The 21,880-nt window shown below is 37.0% G+C and overlaps 1 protein-coding gene across 1 annotated transcript; it reads right to left on the reverse strand.

The window, feature by feature from the left end:
* Nucleotides 1-2,802: 2,802 nt before the first annotated feature.
* CRISP1 (cysteine rich secretory protein 1) lies at nucleotides 2,803-16,243 on the reverse strand. Its single transcript, XM_060164224.1, has 7 exons — nucleotides 16,178-16,243; nucleotides 13,092-13,220; nucleotides 9,202-9,292; nucleotides 7,883-8,031; nucleotides 6,256-6,347; nucleotides 4,038-4,126; nucleotides 2,803-2,930 (listed from the first exon to the last, which is right to left on the reverse strand). Exons 1-7 carry the CDS (start codon nucleotides 16,241-16,243, stop codon nucleotides 2,803-2,805), a joined length of 744 nt encoding a protein of 247 aa, XP_060020207.1.
* Between the last annotated feature and the right edge of the window lie 5,637 nt (nucleotides 16,244-21,880).

A 21,880-nucleotide genomic window follows, 5' to 3' on the forward strand; every position in this document is an offset into this window, starting at 1 on the left:
CATCTGAAGAGAAATGAGTTTTTATTGCAGAACTTTTAATTTTTTTTATTTTTTCCTTCTAGATCATTTATTGCAACTTTTATTTTTTTTTTACATCTTTATTGGAGTATAATTGCTTTACAATGGTGTGTTAGTTTCTGCTTTATATAGCAAAGTGAATCACTTATACATATACATATACATATGTTCCCATATCTCTTCCCTCTTGCGTCTCCCTCCCTCCCACCCTCCCTATCCCATCCCTCCAGGCGGTCACAAAGCACTGAGCTGATCTCCCTGTGCTATGCGGCTGCTTCCCACTAGCTATCTACCTTACGTTTGGTAGTGTATATATGACCATGCCTCTCTCTCGCTTTGTAACAGCTTACCCTTCCCCCTCCCCATATCCTCACGTCCATTCTCTAGTAGGTCTGTGTCTTTATTCCTGTCTTACCCCTAGGTTCTTCATGACATTTTTTTTTCTTAAATTCCATATATATGTGTTAGCATATGGTATTTGTCTTTCTCTTTCTGACTTACTTCACGCTGTATGACAGACTCTAGGTCTATCCACCTCATTACGAATAGCTCAATTTCGTTTCTTTTTATGGCTGAGTAATATTCCATTGTATATATGTGCCACATCTTCTTTATCCATTCATCCGAGGATGGACACTTAGGTTGTTTCCATCTCTGGGCTATTGTAAATAGAGCTGCAATGAACATTTTGGTACATGACTCTTTTTGAATTATGGTTTTCTCAGGGTATATGCCCAGTAGTGGGATTGCTGTGTCATATGGTAGTTCTATTTGTAGTTTTTTAAGGAACCTCCATACTGTTCTCCATAGTGGCTGTACCAATTCACATTCCCACCAGCAGTGCAAGAGGGTTCCCTTTTCTCCACACCCTCTCCAGCATTTATTTTTTCTAGATTTTTTGATGATGGCCATTCTGACTGGTGTGAGATGCTATCTCATTGTAGTTTTGATTTGCATTTCTCTAATGATTAGTGATGTTGAGCATTCTTTCATGTGTTTGTTGGCAGTCTGTATATCTTCTTTGGAGAAATGTCTATTTAGGTCTTTTGCCCATTTTTGGATTGGGTTGTTTGTTTTTTTGTTATTGAGCTGCTTATAAATTTTGGAGATTAATCCTTTGTCAGTTGCTTCATTTGCAAATATTTTCTCCCATTCTGAGGGTTGTCTTTTGGTCTTGTTTATGGTTTCCTTTTCTGTGCAAAAGCTTTGAAGTGTCATTAGGTCCCATTTGTTTATTTTTGTTTTTATTTCCATTTCTCTGGGAGGTGGGTCAAAAAGGATCTTGTTGTGATTTATGTCATAGAGTGTTCTGCCTATATTGTAGAGCTTTTTAAATTGAGAATCAGGATGTATTACCTTTTCTTATGGCATCAAATCGAAGTCATTCAGTTTGTCTTTCCTTCAAGTTTCCCTGTAACCTGGATCCATTTTTGTGCCCATTTGCTCTCCACTACAAACCCAACAATCTAATCAGGTTTTTGCCTTCAATGATGCTCTCTACTACCTTTGTTTTACAGGTTTTCTGGACATCCATTAGTATATGTACACACACACACACACACACACACACACACACACATCTATATTTTTTAAAAAAACTGAAAGCAGGTTTATTTAGAGAGATACACATTCCATAGAGTGTGGGCTGTCTCCACACACATCTGTTTTTAATAGAACAATGTATTTGGGTTCCTGAGTCCAGTCTTGACACTCCCCCTGATGGTGACCCTGGAACATACCATGAGATTTCAAGTCTAGGAGTAAGAATGCTGCTGTGTCCACAAACACTCCTGATAAGCTGTGGTCATTGGAGTGAGGTTGGGAAGTATTCAAAAAGTTGCCCTCGTGAAAGATTAATAAACAGCAACCTCAATGAAGTAGAGTCAGGAGACCAAAAGGGGAAGCTCTCATACCCTGTGAGGATAGCAGAGCCCAACAGGAAGACGAAGGACTCTGCTTTCTTGGCAAGGACTCATCCAATGAAGAGCTATGGGCTCTTTGTTTACTACAGCCCTCCTCACTAGGCTTCTTTAATGTTCCAATTCGGTTTGAAATGAGGGAGACAATATCCTCCATATATGGATTACCCCTTGCATGTAGTCAATGATGAATACATCTTTTGTTCAATTAAGCACTCACGCGGTTTTCTTGCCCTGCTTTACAAATGTGTATAGACATGGCAATGAAACAATGAGACGTTTAAATCATTTCCAATTAACCAATGTTTACCTTTCAAGTAATGAGACTGGACTCTTTGTTTGCTTTGTGGATTGTTTTAATGGTTGATTTAAGGTAGAAGTAAAGTTAAGAAGTGAAGAATTATTCGTGCATGTAAATTGTACAGGAAAGACAAACATCAGGGCGGGTGGAGACCTGGGAAAGCAGGGGAAGGAGACAAACAGGGAAAGACCCTCCTTTAGCACAGGTTGCTGAATCAGTTATCCAATCCACTGAATCATGTCAACCTGAGAACGAGACATCACATGATTTAAATATGAGGCATGTGTTGAACTGCCGCATATTTAAATCATATTTCATAGTTCAGTCATATTTCATCAATCATATTCACCCCAGGTTTAAGAAAGTTTAAAACAGTGTTACTTCACGATGTATCAGAACAGGAGTGAGGGGCACTGTCGTAAACATACTGATGCCCATATTTGATTAGTGAAAATTAAGATCTCGGGTGTAATTAAAACCACATGAAATGCAGGGGAAACTGCTGAAGCAAAGTAAGGTCAAAGGTATGAGTCAACAGCACATTACAGCTGCAAATAACAAAGGCTATTTTATCTCAGTGGGATACAGGCAACTAGCTTTGCAGAGTCGTTGAACTGACAGGTGGCTGCAGGCAGGACCTCGTGTCTGTGTCTTACAATTACTGTATTCATCGTAGTAGATGCAAGGGTTTGCTGAAAGGAAGAAGCAGGGTTACCCAATATTGACTCAGAAGCTCATCTATCATTTTCTCATGCATTTATATGTGAGTAGAGGGCTTAAGAGATGTATATTCTGTGTTATATAGTCAATATTCTTAAGTAATACTTTTTTTCTTTTCTACTCTCATTTCACTTCTATTGCATTTTTCAATTCCATTGTAGACATTGCTTTTGTCTCTTGGATAAAAAAACCCTACCCCATTCCCTGTAGCAAAGCTAATTAGTAGATATATGATCTTTCTCCAAGTACTTTTATTTTCAGAAATGAATTACTGAAAGTGATAGGATTTAAAAGCAAACAGAATGACCTGGTCAGGTGAAGGAAAATAAGTTTTTTGGTCTTACAAATCTGAAGGTAAAGGATATTTTCTTTGGGCGGGGAGGTTTGTTATTTCTCCACAAACTTATTGAAAATTATGATATAAACATATCCCTGTGGAGTAAGGAATTATGCCTGCAGGAAGCTCTATAAAAAGAAACTTTTGCTGTCTAAGGAAGTGAACATGTAATTGGAACTCATTTGGTTCATATTACATTTTAGGTAAGATTTACTTAGGAAATAAAAGGAAGTGCGGTAAACGGACAGTGTGATCATCAGCTAATATCTTCCAGTGTGTCAGTGGAAACTTCAAAGAATAAGGATCACTCAGTAAGAAATTGCCGGCCATGATAAGTGGTCAGGCAGGTTAGGGAGGTTATGACCAGCAAGTAATCTGAGAACGCCGGTAACCTGAAAGCAAGATGTCTAACTTCAGGGCTGCAATAAGAGAGCCAAGAAACTTTTTATAGAGCAGAGAAAAATTTATACTTATATTAACATGTTATCCGAGGTGCCCATATTAGGGTGGAACCTTGAGTTTAGACTTGGACATTCTAATTTCCAATCCAAAAGATTTAATCAGTGGTCTTCTGGGTCACTCTGGGGGTGGGGGAAGGGAAATCAGAGAACGTTGATTTTTCCTTTGGGATGATTGAAGAAAAAGTAATAGAAAAGTACAATATTGTTACATGCTTGATTTTAAGGACACATCGCTCCCAGATCAACAGTCAAGAGTAAGCACACTGAGATGTAAAACTTACTACAAAGTTTATCTTCATAGTTATTTGGACAGTCTCCCCATGGAGTTCCCTTATTATAAGGTACATTCTTTTTGTCAGGATCATTGCCCCTTAAAAAAGAATAAAGAAAAAAGGACCTAATAAAATTGATGTTTGAAAAATGCATATAAAAATTTACTCACTATTGAAAATCAATTAAAATAATTTAAAACAATGAAACAATTTTTGAAAACCACTTGTAACCACTTGTATGTAATCTCTATGACATGTAAGATTTCTAGCCTTAAAATGAGAATAATTTATCTTTTTGAATATACCGCAGGCAACTCTGAGGTGCTAAGAATATTTTGAGACAATTTGCATCTCTTTGGACAGTCAAGTTCTAACAAGCAGGGGGCTTTAGAAACATTTATGATAGGACTCTTATCCTTATTTATACCCATAAGGACTTGATAAACATTTATGTAAAAGGGCATGGTTCTTAATAATGTAAGAAAATTTTTAAGTGAGTCAAATTGGAGATGTTCTAACTTCATCTTGCCCTATATCATGAGAATTTTGATACATGTCAGTGTCATTTGTAGAAACACGTGCACTATTATAAAAGATGAAAGTACAACAACATGGATAAAGCCAAAGTGTTGGAGTTTGGGGAGAGAGAATAAATGAGAATTTCCTGTTTTGAGCCAATTTAAAATTTCAGAGAAGACGGTCTTCCCTTAGATATCTAAGAAAACAATGGGGATTACGGCTGATTTTCACTTAAATCTTTTTTTCTTTTGGAGTAGAGGAAGGTTTATTGCAGGGCCAAGCAAGGAGAACGAGTGGCTTGTGCGTGCTCAAAAAACCCCAAACTCCTGATTTGCACTTAATATTGCATAAAAAATAAAGTAAATATTCTAGTCGAAACAACATTCTATCTGATATATTTCTCCTTGAATGAATTGTTAAAATTTGAATTTATAAAAGAAACATTACTTAATTCAGCAAGGGGTTTTGTCAGACTCTTGGCCTCATCTTTGGCTGAGAAAATTCTCGTTATTTCAGCCCCATGTATTCTACTTTTCTGTGTTGTCAGAAGTTTACTGCAGACCATGAGCTCCCATAAGGATTTAGTACAATTGATGCATTGTATATGCAAGGAGACCTTACTGTCTTTAGTACTAATCACACAGATAAAATCACAACAAATATTAAGTACTGAAATCAAGACATGATAAAACCAGAAGAGAGCCCACATAGAGCTATTGTGTGAATATGTTACATCTATTGAATCTACAGGGACAGTGGAGACCTCATTTAAAGTGTAAATATGGTAACTTACTATGAGAGAAATCAATTTCATTGATTCATGTTGCATATCTTTTATTGTGCTACACACATGGGAACTGAGAATTCAGTAACTACCATACTTGGAGCTCATCTTATGGAGGAAAGACTTGTGTATTGAACAAGTAAGCACAGGTAGCTGAAGGAGACATATGCAGACCAACAACTTTCCTTAGCAGAAGAACATTTAAACTGGCATTTGTAGTAAACTAATGGAGGTTTATATCCAGCTCAGAACAATCCCTGCTTTCTGATAATCACCACTCAAGCCACACAAGTGGGTCCCTGTGGGTTCTTGCAGTTACCTTTTCTGAAGTTGACCTTGCTTCATAACCAGAGGTGACAAGACAAAGGAGTACAGCTGTCCCTAACCAGAGCAATCAGAGGATCTCTTCTTGGAATTGTTGCTCACACCTTTGGTAACATGTAAATTTAATTTCTAAAGGAAATACATATGTCAATACTAAAATGCTAAATACAAAAACACTTGGCTTTTTCATTTGTTCATTCTTGATACTCCACTGCATTTTTGCCCTTGCATTCTAAAAATACTCTTGCATTGTTAAAATAAATATCCTTTTTTTTTTTGCTTAAGCTAGATGAAATTTGTTTCTCTTAACTAATAGTACTTGAGGAAGGAATAACACATAGCCAGATGACTGGTAATAGTGCCTAATTTGAACATTATATTGAGATAAGGATTTATTTAGAAAAATATAAATAAAAATATGTGTGTGGGGGTGTAGTGTTTTAGGTGTTGGCTAAAAGACATTGTATCCCTAAAGTTCTTAACTGATAAGAAATATTTATTTGAGTTTTATTTTATAATGGTTGAGAAACTAAATTAGGGAAACTAGTAAGGGAAATATATTTCTAAAAGCTATGTGAAGCTAAGCTGTAAAATACATACTCGTGACAATAGTGACAAATGTAGAGATACTGAATTCCTTTACAACATGATGATATGCTGCAGCCAATAAGGTAAGAAGTGGCCCAAACAACCTGTAAAGATAAGGTTATTTTATTAACAATTTGGTAGTTTGCTAAATGATTACTCTCCGAATATTGTTATCCTTGATTGAAAATAAACACACATGTTTTTAGGATGCTTTGAGCATGGCTTATTAGGAAGTCCTAGAAACAGGAGGATTCCCATGTGTCTAGATAACACACATACATATGCACACCCAGTTGCCATCGCTGACCCTGACTCATTCTCTTCTTCTTATCAAATCTATATGGAATAACCTGATGAAGGCTGCTTGGTGATCATATAAAAATCAAAGCATGGAAGGGACTTTACTTAATCATCAAAAAACTGGCATGGTGGAGAGTAACGAGTTGACCTTCGAGAAAAAATTGAGTCAGGTTCAAAGTCTGTCTCTACCACTTCCTGGTGGGATGGTATTTACCAGTTTGCTTTATGTCTTGAAATTTCATTTTCCTATTCCTAAAATGGAATATAATAATATTATCTTTTACATCATAGGTATTTGGTGGGGATTAAATAATAAACCTTTTAAGTGTTTGGAAGAGGAAATATTAAATTACTATTCCAAAGTAATAGAGCTCATGCTCTTTTGATGGAAATAGTGGGGCTAGTCTACTTTTATCTAAAAGAAATGGAAAGTAGGAATTGACGTCACACATTTGTCACATTTTTAGCTCTCTGGGTCATTATTTTGGTTTTTATCCTGTGTCTGATAACGTAAATTATATAAATAAATCGTCTAATGCTATAATATTCTTGGGTTCCTGGCACATACTGCTTTTGTCCAAGGATATCAGTCTAAAAGAAGAATGCTATTTGCTAATCTTTTACCTAGAAATGTCTGCATTGCTATACATGAGTGATTTAAGTCTATGAGTTTTAAATGTACTATCTTTGTCAGCTTTTAACATTAATCTGAAGCAGGCTTTATTTTAAGTAAATTTTATTACAGATTTTGCGGTCACATCTGAGTCTCCTGCTTTGGGGACAACAGCTGTTTTTCCATTTTTGTATTTCTTGCACGTTCAATGTTTAAATCTATCCATTCTGGATAAGTTTTGTTAATTTATTTTGTACTGGAAAATAACTCACCTGATTTAGATATTCAAAGTCATTTTTGTAGAATTAATTTATTATCTACACTGAAGCCCAATGGTATTTTAAAAACATGAATCAGGTTAAATCATTCACCTGTTTAATGACTTCTACTGCATTGAAAATACAATGTAAAATTGATGATAGCTAATAAGGCTCCAGTGACAGAGTCCCACTTCCCTTCTGTGTTCATCTCCTTCCACTCTTGCATTTATCGTTTCAGCCTCCTTTTCCAACCCCTTCCCTAGTTTTTTCTCTGTCCTTGCACATACCCAGATCCCAGATACTAGTTTCCAAATATTATTTCCCACTAAAAGTAAACAAAAACCTTTAAAGGGTGTAAGTTTGCAAAAAATGGATAGAATGATTTTCCATGGTTCTCATTCGCCTATTTTCCACGCATGCTTATACTCATTTAACCAATGGGTATATTTGCCAGCACACAGTTTACCTGAGTGTAATGCTCCATCATCATGTCATCATCTGTCGAGGCCCATTCCCCATACTTGAAATATTTAGACTCACTGTACCAGATTCTGATTACGTTTGACCATGAGATAGGATAAGATGACAGATGCATATTTTCTCCACAAAAAGTATCTGAAAGGAGGAAAAAGGCCTAGGTCATACTCTAAAAAATTTGGAAATACTTTATAAGGATACTTTTCGTACTTTTATTCTACAAATGTTTCACTGGGCATCCAAGCAATGTTTGATAAGAGGAAGCAAACTCAGCTCTATCTCTGCTAACAGTTTTCTTTCTCACTGATGAATAAACTTGTGGTGCTCAAGTTTGCTGAGAATTTGACAGTAGGGGATGATCTGCAAGCTTGGGAATCAGATCAACCAACATTTCAGTCTCTGCCATGTCCAAGCTGATGGAGAAGGGTGCAACCAATCAGAATAACCTATGCATTGTAACCAGGCCCATGGCTTGAAAGCAGCCACACAGAGGTATTCATCACGCATAGACCTTGAAATAAATATGTGCTCATTTAACCATCCATCCTCTTGTGACGTGGGCCTTGATCAAATATGATATTTGGGAGTAAACTGCCCTTGTCTGGAGCAGGGAAGACTCACATTGCTAATTCACAGCTCAACAACATTGGGTAAAGATGCCCAATAATCTGTAAATATAGCAGGGGGACTCACATTGCTAATTCACTGCTTAACAACATTGGGCAAAGATGCCCAGTGATCTGTAAATATGGAAGTTTCATTAATATTTAAAAATATTTATAATAAACAAGTATCCTATAAATGTTATTAATGTCTACTTGTATAGGAGGTACTGATGGCTTTTCTGGAAACGAGCAGGGATCCACCTAATATACATGGCATGAGATGGACTCATTTTTGAGCACCTAAAATTGTTCTCATGGGCAGCTTAGTAGAGTTGGATATAACTCACTTCTCAACTGTATTAGTGTTCCAAAGCTAAGGATAGCCCCATGGTAATATTGTGAGAAGCTGAAATAAATAGAGTGGAAACCTTCTAGCCATACAGCTTTCCAGCTAGTCATCATCATATTACTGAATTCTTCTGTGATAGTGAGAGCTTTGATTCTTTTCTTTTGGTGAATCAGGAATTTGAAAATTTGAATTTCCAAATTCAAAAATTAATAATAATGAAACAGTGCAGTGGGCCACAATTCCTACCATTTATGGGGCAAATGTAAATACAGACTAGATGACTTAACTTACCCATACCAGGTTACTTAACAATTCCTGAGAACTTTTGAGCAGAAAGGTGTGTCATATACCTGCTTGTAATTCGCCTCTTAACTGCATTGCTCTCTACCAATTCACAATCTTTTGACAACATTCTGGCGTTTCTTGCAGCTTCTTCACTCCAATTCTACAGGTGAAATACAAGCACATGGCCTTATTAACATTTCCTTGATAAGATTCTAGTTTATTGTTTCTAAAAATCCAAGGCTAGCAATATTGTCAATTGTATTAGCTAACAATTTAAATCACAGCACCTCTCAAATATTTTGGTTGGAAGAGGAAGACAAATCTTTCAATCCATTGTTTTAGCCCTTGAATTTACAAAATCAAAATTTGGCAGTAACATTCAGTTGTAGCTTCTCTTTCAGAAATATTAAAGAATTTAAGTAAATGCTTCCAGTAAAACAGACCAGGGTTAGAAATCCATCCCATCATTTATTAGTAGTTTTACCTCTGACACATTATTTAATCTCTTTGAATCTCAGTTTTTTTTTCATCTGTAAAATATGCCCCACAATTCATACCCAATAGCTTGTTCAAAAGTTGTAATGTGATAATTTATGCAATACAACTGTGACATGATAAATGTTATGCTACATGCTCAATAAATATTTCTGTGATTAGAAACATGTATAGCATTACACATCTCCATCTAAATTATGAATAATAATAGCGAATCATAGCTAATACTTCATGCCAGGACCTCTTACCAATTCTATATGTATATTCTCTCATCTTTACTCATAGCAATTCTACAAGGGATGCACTGTTGTTATCCCCATCTGCAAATCAGGAAACTGAGGTGCGGAGATGTTGCATAATTTTTCAGGATAATACAACCAATAATGGCAAAAAGAGAATTGGAATCCAGGTTCTTCTGGCTCTGGCGTGTGTGCTCCTAACTTGTGATGTGTGTCAATTGTGCTAAGCTGAAGCATTTTGTTGGGTTTTTCTCCAAAGTTGATGAAAGGCAGAAAATCTACTAAAAAGAGACAAAGTTTGTATCTACAAATATGAGGTCTTTTGTGTAGAAAAGGATAACACATTTTTGTGATTTGAATGAGTCACAAATCAAAGGACATGGGACTGTGTCCACACCAGTTATGGGACTATGTGACGGATGTTCTCCCAGCCATTCTTTCATTCTCACATTATGCACATCCCCTTAAAAGACTGTCCCGATACCTGCATGCAACACATTATTACCAACAAAAGTTGTGGCCTTTCTTATTTACTACAGGCTTTCACATAAATCATTCAGCTACGCTTGAGAATAATTTTTGGATGATGCCCTAACTTAGGTTTTCAGTATTTTTTCTGACATCGAAGAAGTTTCTCTCTTATATGCATAGGCTGCCATCTGTGTGAGTTTTACAGAATTACCCCTCAGGTTGATGAATTGGTTAAACTGTGAGGTTAATTAAGTAACTCATTAGCCTAGGGTCAAAGTAAAAATGTGGCTTTTTAGGGTTTGACTGTTTCATGCAAGAAAAGATGTATTTCAGTGATGGATACATCTAATTGAAAAAGTAGAGATGACATAACACATCCCATTAGGGCATAGCATCTCCTGGCAGCGGGAATACCATCATTGGACTCACGAGCATAAAATCTTGCCTATTATGACCAGGTTACCAAATAAGTAGGACTGGAACTTATCTGGTTAATTTACTGCTGATTGCTAGTTGTGCATGCGTGATGCACTACCCATACCCAGATCGCTTTCTGAACTGAAGCACTTATTTCCTTTTAAGCTGAGAGTCCTGCCCTACTGTCTTCTCTAAAAATTATCCTCATTGGCGAGAATACTCACTTCCCTGTGGCAGCCCACATCTAACAGCAAGTAGCTGTAGTAACTATAAGTGCCATGTAACCTCCCTCCAACTCAGGACAAGGTTGTACTGAGTTGTCCTAGTTGTACAGCTTCCCGTAGGATTAGCTGAGGCCCCTGTTATGCCTACATCACAACCAAACTTCTTTGTATGCCCTATGTTGCTTCTCTCTCTATATCCATGGTCGGTGTAAATCTGGAGATATTCCCCAATAAGCATCATGCATGCTAATCTCCATCTCAGTCTGTTATCTTATTGTGTAAACTACCTGCACCATTAATTGCAAACAGTCTGTAGTTCAGACCTCTTTGAGGAAGCTCTTTAGGATATTTCCTCTGATTAATGTTGCTAAGATGCTAACTTTTTTTGTGATACATCCGTGATTAAAATCAAAAGTAAGTATTCATGGTTATTGCAGCAAAGTTATGAATTCTGGCTTTAATCAATGGTCCTATTCACATAAAATTCTAATCCCATGTGCAGAAACTTTTTATTTTTGGAAAATCTCTGCCTGGCAGTTGTGATTGGCTCTTCAGCTCTACTGTAATTCTATCAGTTCCTTTCTATCTGTGCCCTATGCATTATTTATGGAAAAACTCAACTCCCATATTCCCTTTAAAATGTTACTCAGTTTTACTGGTGCACTTACTTTATCATCTTGTTGATCTCTCATACCTTTGCACCTCAGCACTTGAATATATTCATTCTATATATTCAAACAATATGTTCTAATGTTTCCTCTGTATTCACCTTGAATCCACAATAATGAAGTCTCTGAAATCAGAGACTATATTTTCTGTTCACTCCGTAACTTCTTTACTACATCCCAGCTACACTTATTTGCTCATCTGGAAACCAAGGATTTTGAACCCTGTTTGTCCTAAGGAAGGTAAAGAGTTAAGAGCAGGTGCCTGGAGCTGTGGCCATTTGTATTTGAATCTGTACTGATCCAGTACTTAGGACTTTGGATGCGCTACCGAATTTCTCTGAGGTTCAGATTCACTATCTGTGAAATAGAGATGATAGTATCATCTACATCACAAGATGACTGAGAGGATTAAATGAAATAATGCAATACGCTTCTAGAAGACTGCCTGCCAATCAGTAGTAAGCACAATATGCATGTTAGCTACAGTACTCACAACGCAAGAGTGCCTGTGCTACTACTGGCTTTTATTGTTCTGGATTCTAAGATGACCAAGAGATAAATTTCAAAATCATTTTTTCTCATCACTAGCTTCCTTCCTCTTTGTCATTTGCATGAGGAAGCTGTCTCTTAGAATCACTTCCCATAGCCTGCATTATTTCTGACCCTTGTTACTCTAAGCCAGTCCAGGGCTAAAGAGCCAGGTTTACGATACCAAAAACCTGAGTAATACTTCCGGGATATAACATAGGTGAGGCTAATCACCTAATACACCTGAGTAGTCCCTAAATCTGTTTGTCTGACAGCACCTAGTCTGCTCATGCAGCAGGTTTGTAGTGCAAAAACAGTTTCTCTTTTCTCTTATGGGATGCCAGGAAACTGGGAAATAGATTTGCTAATATTTGTTCATCTGGCAGCACCACCTGGCTTAGAACCTGGACATCTTGATTCTCAGAGAGTGTCTTAGCCTCTGGGCTGCTGCTCAATGAAGACAGCTGTGAAATGCCTCTGTAATTTATTAAACAAAGTCTGCTACACGGACGATACTGACCGGCAGCGTCAGCATCATCTAGGAGCTTGGAGGGGTCCCCACCCCAGACCTCCTTAATCAGACCTCAGAGAGTGGGGCCCAGGGACCTGTGCCTTACCAAGTTCTTCAGCTGATTCTTAAGCATGCTTAAGTTTGACAAGCACTGTCTTAGGGTCCATTAAGAGTGAAATTAGACTTTCTGTGTTGGAATTGTGGCTCTGTCATTTACTAATGCTATGAGTTTGGGAAAACTACTTACCTTCTCTGTGCCTCTGTTTCTTCTGCTGCTGCTGCATGATCGGTTTGTTTGTGAAGACCAAACTTTTAGTATATGGAAAGCAAACAGAACTTAATAAAATCTCAGTAAACACCGTTACTATTATTGGCATTGCTGTGGTTGCTGTTTAATTAATCTTACCATTTTTAGCATGTTGCTGGCTGGTGGAAATACTCCTCTCCTGATGGTGTTATGTACAGTCACTATTTCTTCTTGGACAGTTGCCGGTTCCATAAGGAGTGTATCATATGGAACTTTAGGTGGTTTTGCCTGTTACCAGAAAATTATTAATTAGTCTTACTTCTTTTAAGTGGAATTTGCAATGCATAGTATATTACTTGTAGACTTTGTGACATGAATTTATAATTGATGTTGAATGAATAGTGATCTACAGCATTTTGTAATGTACAACATCTCAGTATATTAGTCTCCATTTCTCCAGTGCTGGTTTTGAGGACTTCTAAACGTCAGCCTGACATTATACAAGTCTAGAGAACAGTGCCTGTTCTGGTTGTGACTGGTTTTCTTCAGATTTAGGATTGGTATTTTGGACCATGTTGAAGAATTTTATTGGGCAATGTGCACCACAGTGGAAGATGTTTTGATAATATTACACCTTTTACTGACCAACTTCCCTTCCTTGGCACATTCTTCACCCCACCTAGAAGCTTTCTCTCTGCTTCCCAAATAAACACTTGCACTTGAATATTATTTAAAGGTATGTGTCTAGGAGAATCTAAAAGGTTCATTATTGAGTACAAAACCTCTAATATCTTCAACCCAGGTTCGGCATCTCTGTCTTATTCATATGAGAAAACATTGGTATTTGTATCAGTATGTATACATACAAAATAGAATTCAAAAATAATTCGTAATATGGAATTGACAATAACAGTTTTGTTTATTTTATTATTTGTTAAAAAAAACAAAATAGAATTCAAATCAACTACAGTCTAGAATTTGTGACCGTTCTTTTCATTTGTTTACCTTTTATCCTGTAACTCACTAAGAACAATGCATGGCCTTAATATTTTAGGTTAGCATTAATTTTTATAAAGAACATCTTTTGTGTGTGTGTGTGTGTGTGTGTGTGTGTGTGTATGATATATCACATGCGTTTCATACTATTTTTTTTAAGTGACAATGCTTATGTAGTATAATTTGAGTGGTATCTATCTATTCCTCAACTACCACAAGACTATCAATACAGTTTCTGAATGGATGGGATTCAGCCATACCTTGCTCAAATATAGAAGTAGTTATTGTCATTTATTTTATATCAACAGTTTAAGGATATCGGGAGAAAACTATAAAATCAGTAGACTCCTCTAGAGACTGTCCCCTGTGGACATGATTTCCTCAAAAGCACACTCACGAGGTGTTATTTTCCTGTCATACAGCAGGTAGCCTGGGCTAGATTTGAGGGAAGGTTGGGAACCCATGATCCCCTTACAAGTTTCAGATTATAATTCTCCTTGCTCCTCTAAAAAAACCCTGCTCCGGGCTTCCCTGGTGGCAGTGGTTGAGAGTCCGCCTGCCGATGCAGGGGACGCGGGTTCGTGCCCCGGTCTGGGAAGATCCCACATGCCGCGGAACAGTTGGGCCTGTGAGCCATGGCCGCTGGGCCTGCGCGTCCGGAGCCTGTGCTCCGCAACGGGAGAGGCCACAACAGTGAGAGGCCCGTGTACCGCAAAAAAACCAAAACAACCCTGCTCCAGTGAAACTCATGGCAATTAGCTCTACCTACATCATTCCTGAACATTTACTCTCCTACAATGGTTTTCCTGTCAATTTCTCTCATTTATAGAAACGGGTTCTCCTAAAACAATTCATCTTGTCCACCCCAAATTCTGCAGTCATATAGAGGGACTTCAGTATCCACATGGATGACTCAACCATCTGATATCTCAGAACTTGAACTCTTCCTCTCTTTTTTTTTTTTTAAAACACATTTAGAAACTTTTATTTTTATTTTTATTTTTTTGCGGTACACGGGCCTCTCACTGTTGTGGCCTCTTCTGTTGTGGAGCACAGGCTCCGGACGCGCAGGCTCACGGGCCCAGCCGCTCCATGGCATGTGGGATCTTCCCGGACCGGGGCACGAACCCATGTCCCCTGCATCAGCAGGTGGACTCTCAACCACTGCGCCACCAGGGAAGCCCAAACTCTTCTTCTCTTAAACCTCTCCTCCAAGGCTTTTTAGTTCCCCACCGTGATGGTCACAGCCTATACCTGATGATGACTCCAAAATGCCGCACCTCCAGCTTACTGGAGGATTGCGTATTGGGCAAGAGCTCCACCTAGTTTCTCTTTGGGAAAAAAGTGTGAGTGAAAAGATCCAAAACAGCACCCCAGTAATCTAATATATATGGATTTTCTTTCATTGATTGAAGTAAGCGCCTTCGACTTTTGACTTCTCCTATTTAGCATATGAAAATAAACAAGGCACTCATGTTCTTTACCAAAACTATTAGCTTCAGCTCATCATAAAAATATTTTGGGTACATTAAAAAAGGTAATATTTTCTTTATATCATTGAGATTATTTAGAGGTACATGTTAGTTGATGATCATAAAATATTAGGAATTTATCTCTTAGTAGATACCATTGAATGTTTGGTTTCTGCTGTGTGAATGATGAAACTCTTGTTTTTAATAAGCAGTGAGTTTCAGGCCTCATATATTAACCCCATTGCTAACAGTTCCTCACACTTCTCTCCTTGCTGCTGCACCTTTCATTTTATATTTGATTTGGATGTTATAGTCATAAGTCAGAGAGCTCAATTGGGATATTGATGAAATACTTACCTTTTCTGGGTAAAAACTAAAAAATAATACCTTTTTCCCATTTTGTCTTGGAAAATGCATGGATCGGTTGTAAAGAAAGTAATTCCCGCCCTACATCTTTAGCTTTTTTGAATTATCCAGAGAGGCTATAATGACATAGGCACAGGCCCATGGAGCCGAACTGCTTGAATTTACCTTCAGGCTCTGTCACTTCCCAGTTATCTGACCTTGAACATATGACTTAACCTCCTTATGTTTTGGTTTCTTTCTCTGTAATCTGGGATTATGAATAGTACTTGCCTAATAGGGCTATGGTGAGAACTAGATGAGTAATGGGCATAGGGTCCTCACAACAGTGCCTGTAACAAACTGAGTTCCAGCAGAGGGGTAGCTCTTATCCTCTTCTCAAAAGTAATCATAAAACATACAATCCTCACATACTCTTGTAATCAAAACGTGCAGGAAGACGGCAGCAGCAGCCAGTAATAAGAAGTGTTTCATTGTCATCCCTGGAAAGAAAAGTTACATAAATTTAGACTATTGCAAACTTGTGGGATAATGTTTTGTAATAAAGCCTTTTTTGGAAACACTTTTACATATACCTCCAGCTTCTGCAAAAAGAGACCCGCAGGATCAGAGCAAGGTTGAATATGTTAGTCATTAGGACCAAGAGAAGAAGAGAGAACTGTGATTGGAAGAATAATAGACTTAATGTCTTAATCCCTGTAACCTTTGAATGTGTTACATTGTGTGACAAAAGAGAATTAAGGTAGCAGGTAAAATTCAAATTGCTAGCCAGCTGACTTTAAAGTAGGGATATTGTCCTGGATTATACACATGAACTCAATGTCATCACAAGGGTACTTGGATGTGGAAGAGAGGGCCAGTGTCAATGATGGATTATAAGGAAGACTCAACTAGCCACGACTAACTCTGGAGATAGAGGAAGGGACCATGAGCTAGAGAATATGGGCAACCTCTGGAAGTAGGCAAAGACAAGGAAAAGGATGGTCCCCTGAGGTCTTCCTGCTGAATCTTGATTTTAGCTCAGTGAGCCCCATTTGGACTTCTGACCTCCAGACTATAAAATAGTAAATTTGTGTTGTTTGAAGATTCTGAGTTTATAGGAATTTGTTACAGTAGCAACAGGAAACTAACATAAAACAACAAGGTTCGATTTGAATTCTCTATTGCCTATAGCGAGGAGGTGTGACGTTGGTACAAGTGATGTATGTACATGATTTAGACACATTCTGTAAAGTCTGATCACTCTGCTAAAAATGATTGTCATTGTGAGTGGAGCAAATCAGAGCTAATATACCCTCTCTTCTATTTCTATTTGATATAAGTTGCTGATGCTAGGATATTAATAAGCATAGGTTATTAAATTTGTTTGGTACATTCTTTTTACGATCTGACAAATTTATTTCTGAATCAGTCCTGCTGAGTGGGAAGCAGAAGAGGCTAACAGTTTGGTTCGTATTTTAAAGAAAACTTTCAAAAAGCAGGTTAAGTGATTTGTGCAGAATAATACACTCAATGCAATTTGCCATTGCTCTCAAGCTCCTCCCACACACTGCCAAACATATTTGTATGAAAAGAATTCTGTAAATCAATTTTTTCAGAGAACATACACATACAATCTGTCCCTTATTGCACTTTTTTTTCATCTTTTTCTTTCACTGCCTCTCTTCCTTCCTCCAAAATGTTACAAACCCTCAAACCCTAAGACAGACAGTAATATAGTAATACAGATGATGAAATATGCAACCTATTCTCTTACTTAGTCCTCAAAAATCCAATAAAGCCAATAATTTTTTACCTGAGTTATTGAAGAAAAAATAGAATAAAAAAGCTTCTGAACTAGGCTTCCCTGGTGGCGCAGTGGTTGAGAGTCCGCCTGCCAATGCAGGGGACATGGGTTCGTGCCCCGGTCCGGGAGGATCCCACATGCCGCGGAGCGGCTGGGCCCGTGAGCCATGGCCGCTGAGCCTGCGCGTCCGGAGCCTGTGCTCCGCAACGGGAGAGGCCACAGCAGTGAGAGGCCTGCGTACCGCAAAAAAAAAAAGCTTCTGAGCTATAGTAGGTTGATATATACACACATATTAATATTTAGACCCCTTACACTGTATCTCTATATCTCTGTATCTCTGTCTTTATTCAGTGAACGGTTATTATTCAAGTTAGTCCCCTTAATGAAGCTGTCTATAACTTCTGTTGCATTTTCTAAGGGAAGATTTTGGGGGGTGGTGTGTATGCTCGTTATCTTAATTGTTATGATGTTTCCTGGATATACACTAGCATGTACCTCAAAAAAGACTGTTATAAAATGTTTAAGAAATTCCAAAAATATTACCTGTTTCACACCAAACAACTGGCATTGACAATTTAGATTTTATCTTTCCAGTCTTTTTTTCTTATGTGTAAATTCTGCACTTAGATTTATACATAAACACATAATATACCCCCAAATCGTATTCAGTAGCATTTCTATTGTTATTATATGTTCATTAAGAGCATCATTTTGATAAGGTGAATAAGTTGTAACTAACTTAAGATTTTGGCTAAGTTTGATTTTAAGCTTTAATATTTTTCTCAATAAGTAATGTTATCATAAATATTTTAACACAAACACCCAGCCATTTTTAGGATACTTTTCATAAATTACCATAGGATTTGTGCTTCAGGATTGGAAATTGATTGAAATCTTTGCACTTTTTTCTTTTGACATGATACAAAACTAATTTTACTTCTAAGTATACCTGATACATAATAAGTGTTTAATAAATATTTATTAAATAAATTAAATTTTACACAGTTGAAATAATTGAAATAATAATAATTTAAATAATAATTGAATAATAATTTCAGACACACACACAATCTGCTAATCAATACATGTGGTATAATAAAAGTCATAGTGATCCTGGAGTTAAAATACTAATGTTTTATCCTAGGTTTTCCTATTATCTATGATACTGATAAATCCACAAGTTCTCTGAAAGTCAACTTATTTTTGCTTAGAATGAAATCCAACAAGATGGCATTCAAATTCATAGGACTACAAGACACAACCAACTCTTTAGAATTGGCTACTATTGTTCTTTTTAGAATGTTGCAATCTGCTCAATGGGCTTCCTAATCCAAATTCGAAAGCATATGTTACTTTATAAATGGATTATAATTCTGATAGATGGCCTTTGAAAGCATACAGTATCCCCCATATTACTGGAAATAGATAAAAACAACCTGGATATTTTACATAGTGATATAATATCTTTCTTCTATCATAAATGGGTGAAAAATAATCATTTTGTGATATAAGATACATAAGGAATTAGATACAATACTGTGTATTGATGATTTAATGCCAGAATTTATGGGCCAAACTTATTGTGACCTCGTGAGAGTGTTCATGGGACAGTCAGTGTCACCTGGGATTCCAGTTACCTTAGCAACTTTGGCTCCTCCGAAGAACTTTGATCGGTTGAAGTTAAGGGCAACTAAGCTGCAGGGGACCTCAGATTTTTGAGCCTAAGTTTTGGCTTGGGGTCTATGAATAGGTAGAATGTGTGCATTTGACCTAAAACTCTTCAGAAATCAGAGGCTACGAGGAAAATAAGAGGATACCTTTACTTAAGGTTCCAATATCCACTTGGAGCAACTGAGCCAAAACAGAGAGGTAGAGGTTAATACCTGGGCATCAGTAGTATATTAAGCATTTTAGAATGAGATTGGATCCAAGTAGTTATAAAGGCATCCTTGTTGGCCCATAATTATTATAAAAGTACAGACTGGGCTCTGGGATCGTCTTCAGAGGTAGAGTCAGAGGGTCAGGTTAAAGGACTAGGAAGCAGCAGGCAATAGGCAGAGCTTTTGGCAAACAGTGACTCCAGCAAAAGTGACCAAGGTGCAGAAATAGAGACGAAAACTGGAGAGCGTGACTCCGAGGTTGAGTAGAGGTTATGGGGGTGGAAAAATAAGTGGCCCCAGGGTTAGAGACTCTGGGGACACGCTGAGGCTTGTTTACTGGAGAATTAGAACAAGGGTAGCTTCAGGAACAGGACCAGGGCCAAACCTCCAGAATGATCTGAATGATTCTCCACTGCCTGGAGGACTCAAAACCTGGATACTAAGCAGGCCATTTTTAACTAAGGAATTCCAGTTGCTTGCACAGTACTCAGGTAAAGGCAGCTCTTCTGAACAGAAGTATTACAGAGCAGCTGAGATATCAGCTCACTGATGCTCCTTAACTTGAGCATCAATCCCTACTTAACATAGTTATCTAATAAGCAATAGGCAATTTTAAGCCCAAGCTCAAACTATTTTCCAATAGTAATACCAGAAACTTGATACACTGACTATTAAAATTAATTTTCCCTACATTTCTGTTTCAGATTGTATGCCTTATTAATGTGTAAACAGAACTTGGATATTTGTAACTTAATATTTGGTAGGAAGAAAGATCAAAAATGAGGGAAAAGACTAAGGAGAACTGAGTCCTGCCCTCTGGCATGCCCTTGGGAATGCATTCTCATATATGGATTAAATTGTTAGACCATGTCCTTCTCAGAAAGCACTTACAGGAAGAACAGTTACTTCCTTCCCTTAATTAAAGAATTCAAAAGAATGAACTCTACAAGGATTAGATCATCAATCCTTTTTATCTTCTTTGCCTTAGTGAATTTGTAAATTTAAAAATAATTACTAAGGTATAACTTATATTTAGTAAAGTATGTAAATTTTAAGTGTACAGATGGATAAATTTGTAAATATGTATGTACCTGTGTAACCACCAAAGCAATATATATATATAAAATAGTTCCACCACCCAAGAAGGTCTCTGGTTCCCCTTTCAGTCAGTAATTCCTAAGAGTAAAAATCATTCTGATTTCCATAATTACGGCTTAGTTTAATCAGCTTTGAAACTTTACATAAGCAGAATATATATAGTTTAGTATCTAAACTTTTTCACTTAATATTATGCCTGTGAGATTCATCCATGTTGCTTTTAAAGAAGTTTACTTTTGCTAATAGCTGGGTAGTGTGCAGATAATATAATTTATTTACCCAATCTATTATTAATGAACATTTGGTTTGTTTTCAGTTTAGAGCTATTACAAATAAAATTTCTATGGACACTTTTTCCATATGCCTTTTGATACATACTATTATTTACTTTTTTTGGACATATACCCAGAAGTGGAATTATTAGGTTATATGGTATACATATGTTTTCCTTCAGTAGGTACTGTCAAATATTTTTCCAATGGAGTTGTAGAAATATATACCTTTTTACTTCTACCAGCTTCATATCCTCACCCATACCTGGTATTCTTTTTTTTTTTTTAATTTTATCCATTATGTTTATGTAATGGAATTTCATCAGGGTTTTTAATTTGTATTCATCTAATTACTAATGATATTGAACACATTTTTATATGTTTGTCAGCCACTTTGATACCATCTTTTGTGAAGTCTCTGTCAAATTGTTTGCTCGCTGTTGTAATTAGGTTGACTGCCTTTTTCTTATTGGTTTGTATTAATTCTCTGTATGTTCTTGATACAAAGTATTTGTCAAATGTATGTATTGCAAATCTTTCTTCTTCACCTGTCTTACTTTCTGAACTCTTTTAATTGTATCTTTTGTTTTAAAAACTTCTTTATTTAAATACGTTCCACTTATCTTTCTTTCTTTATGGTTAGTGCTTGTGTTTGTGTGTGTGTCTGTCCATCCTATTTAAGTCATGAGTCATGAAGTTGTTCTAAGCTTGATTTGAACATTGATAAAATACTGAAGTCGAACAAAGCTGGAGGACTTATACTATCAGATATCAAGATTTACTATGATTCTATAGTAATTAAGAAAGAGTACTAGTGGCACCACTGTAGATAAATGGACCAGTGTAATATAATGGCATATGTAAACAGAATCGCATATATACTTATGCGGATTATGACAATCCATGAAATGCCTGTTGACTGCCAAGGTAAAATTTGAAACTAGCCTGTCTTCAGTTATAAAAGAGACAGAGGACCCCTGTCTTACGACTGGCTGGTTGCTTTGGAAGCAGTGTCACATAGTTCATGAAATAAAAGATGCCTACATTGGCACTTTAAGATGTATATAACCACATGGTAATT

The sequence above is a fragment of the Lagenorhynchus albirostris genome, chromosome 10, assembly GCF_949774975.1.
Source record: "Lagenorhynchus albirostris chromosome 10, mLagAlb1.1, whole genome shotgun sequence".
Lineage (NCBI taxonomy): Eukaryota > Metazoa > Chordata > Mammalia > Artiodactyla > Delphinidae > Lagenorhynchus > Lagenorhynchus albirostris.

Coding starts and splice junctions, on each gene's coding strand:
- CRISP1 (XM_060164224.1), bottom strand. CDS start 16,243: ATGACAATGAAACACTTCTTATTACTGGCTGCTGCTGCCGTCTTCCTG. Junction 9,293..13,091: donor CCAGCAACATGCTAAAAATG/GTAAGATTAATT, acceptor TTTCACCTGTAG/AATTGGAGTGAAGAAGCTGC. Junction 6,348..7,882: donor TGATGGAGCATTACACTCAG/GTAAACTGTGTG, acceptor TTATCTTTACAG/GTTGTTTGGGCCACTTCTTA.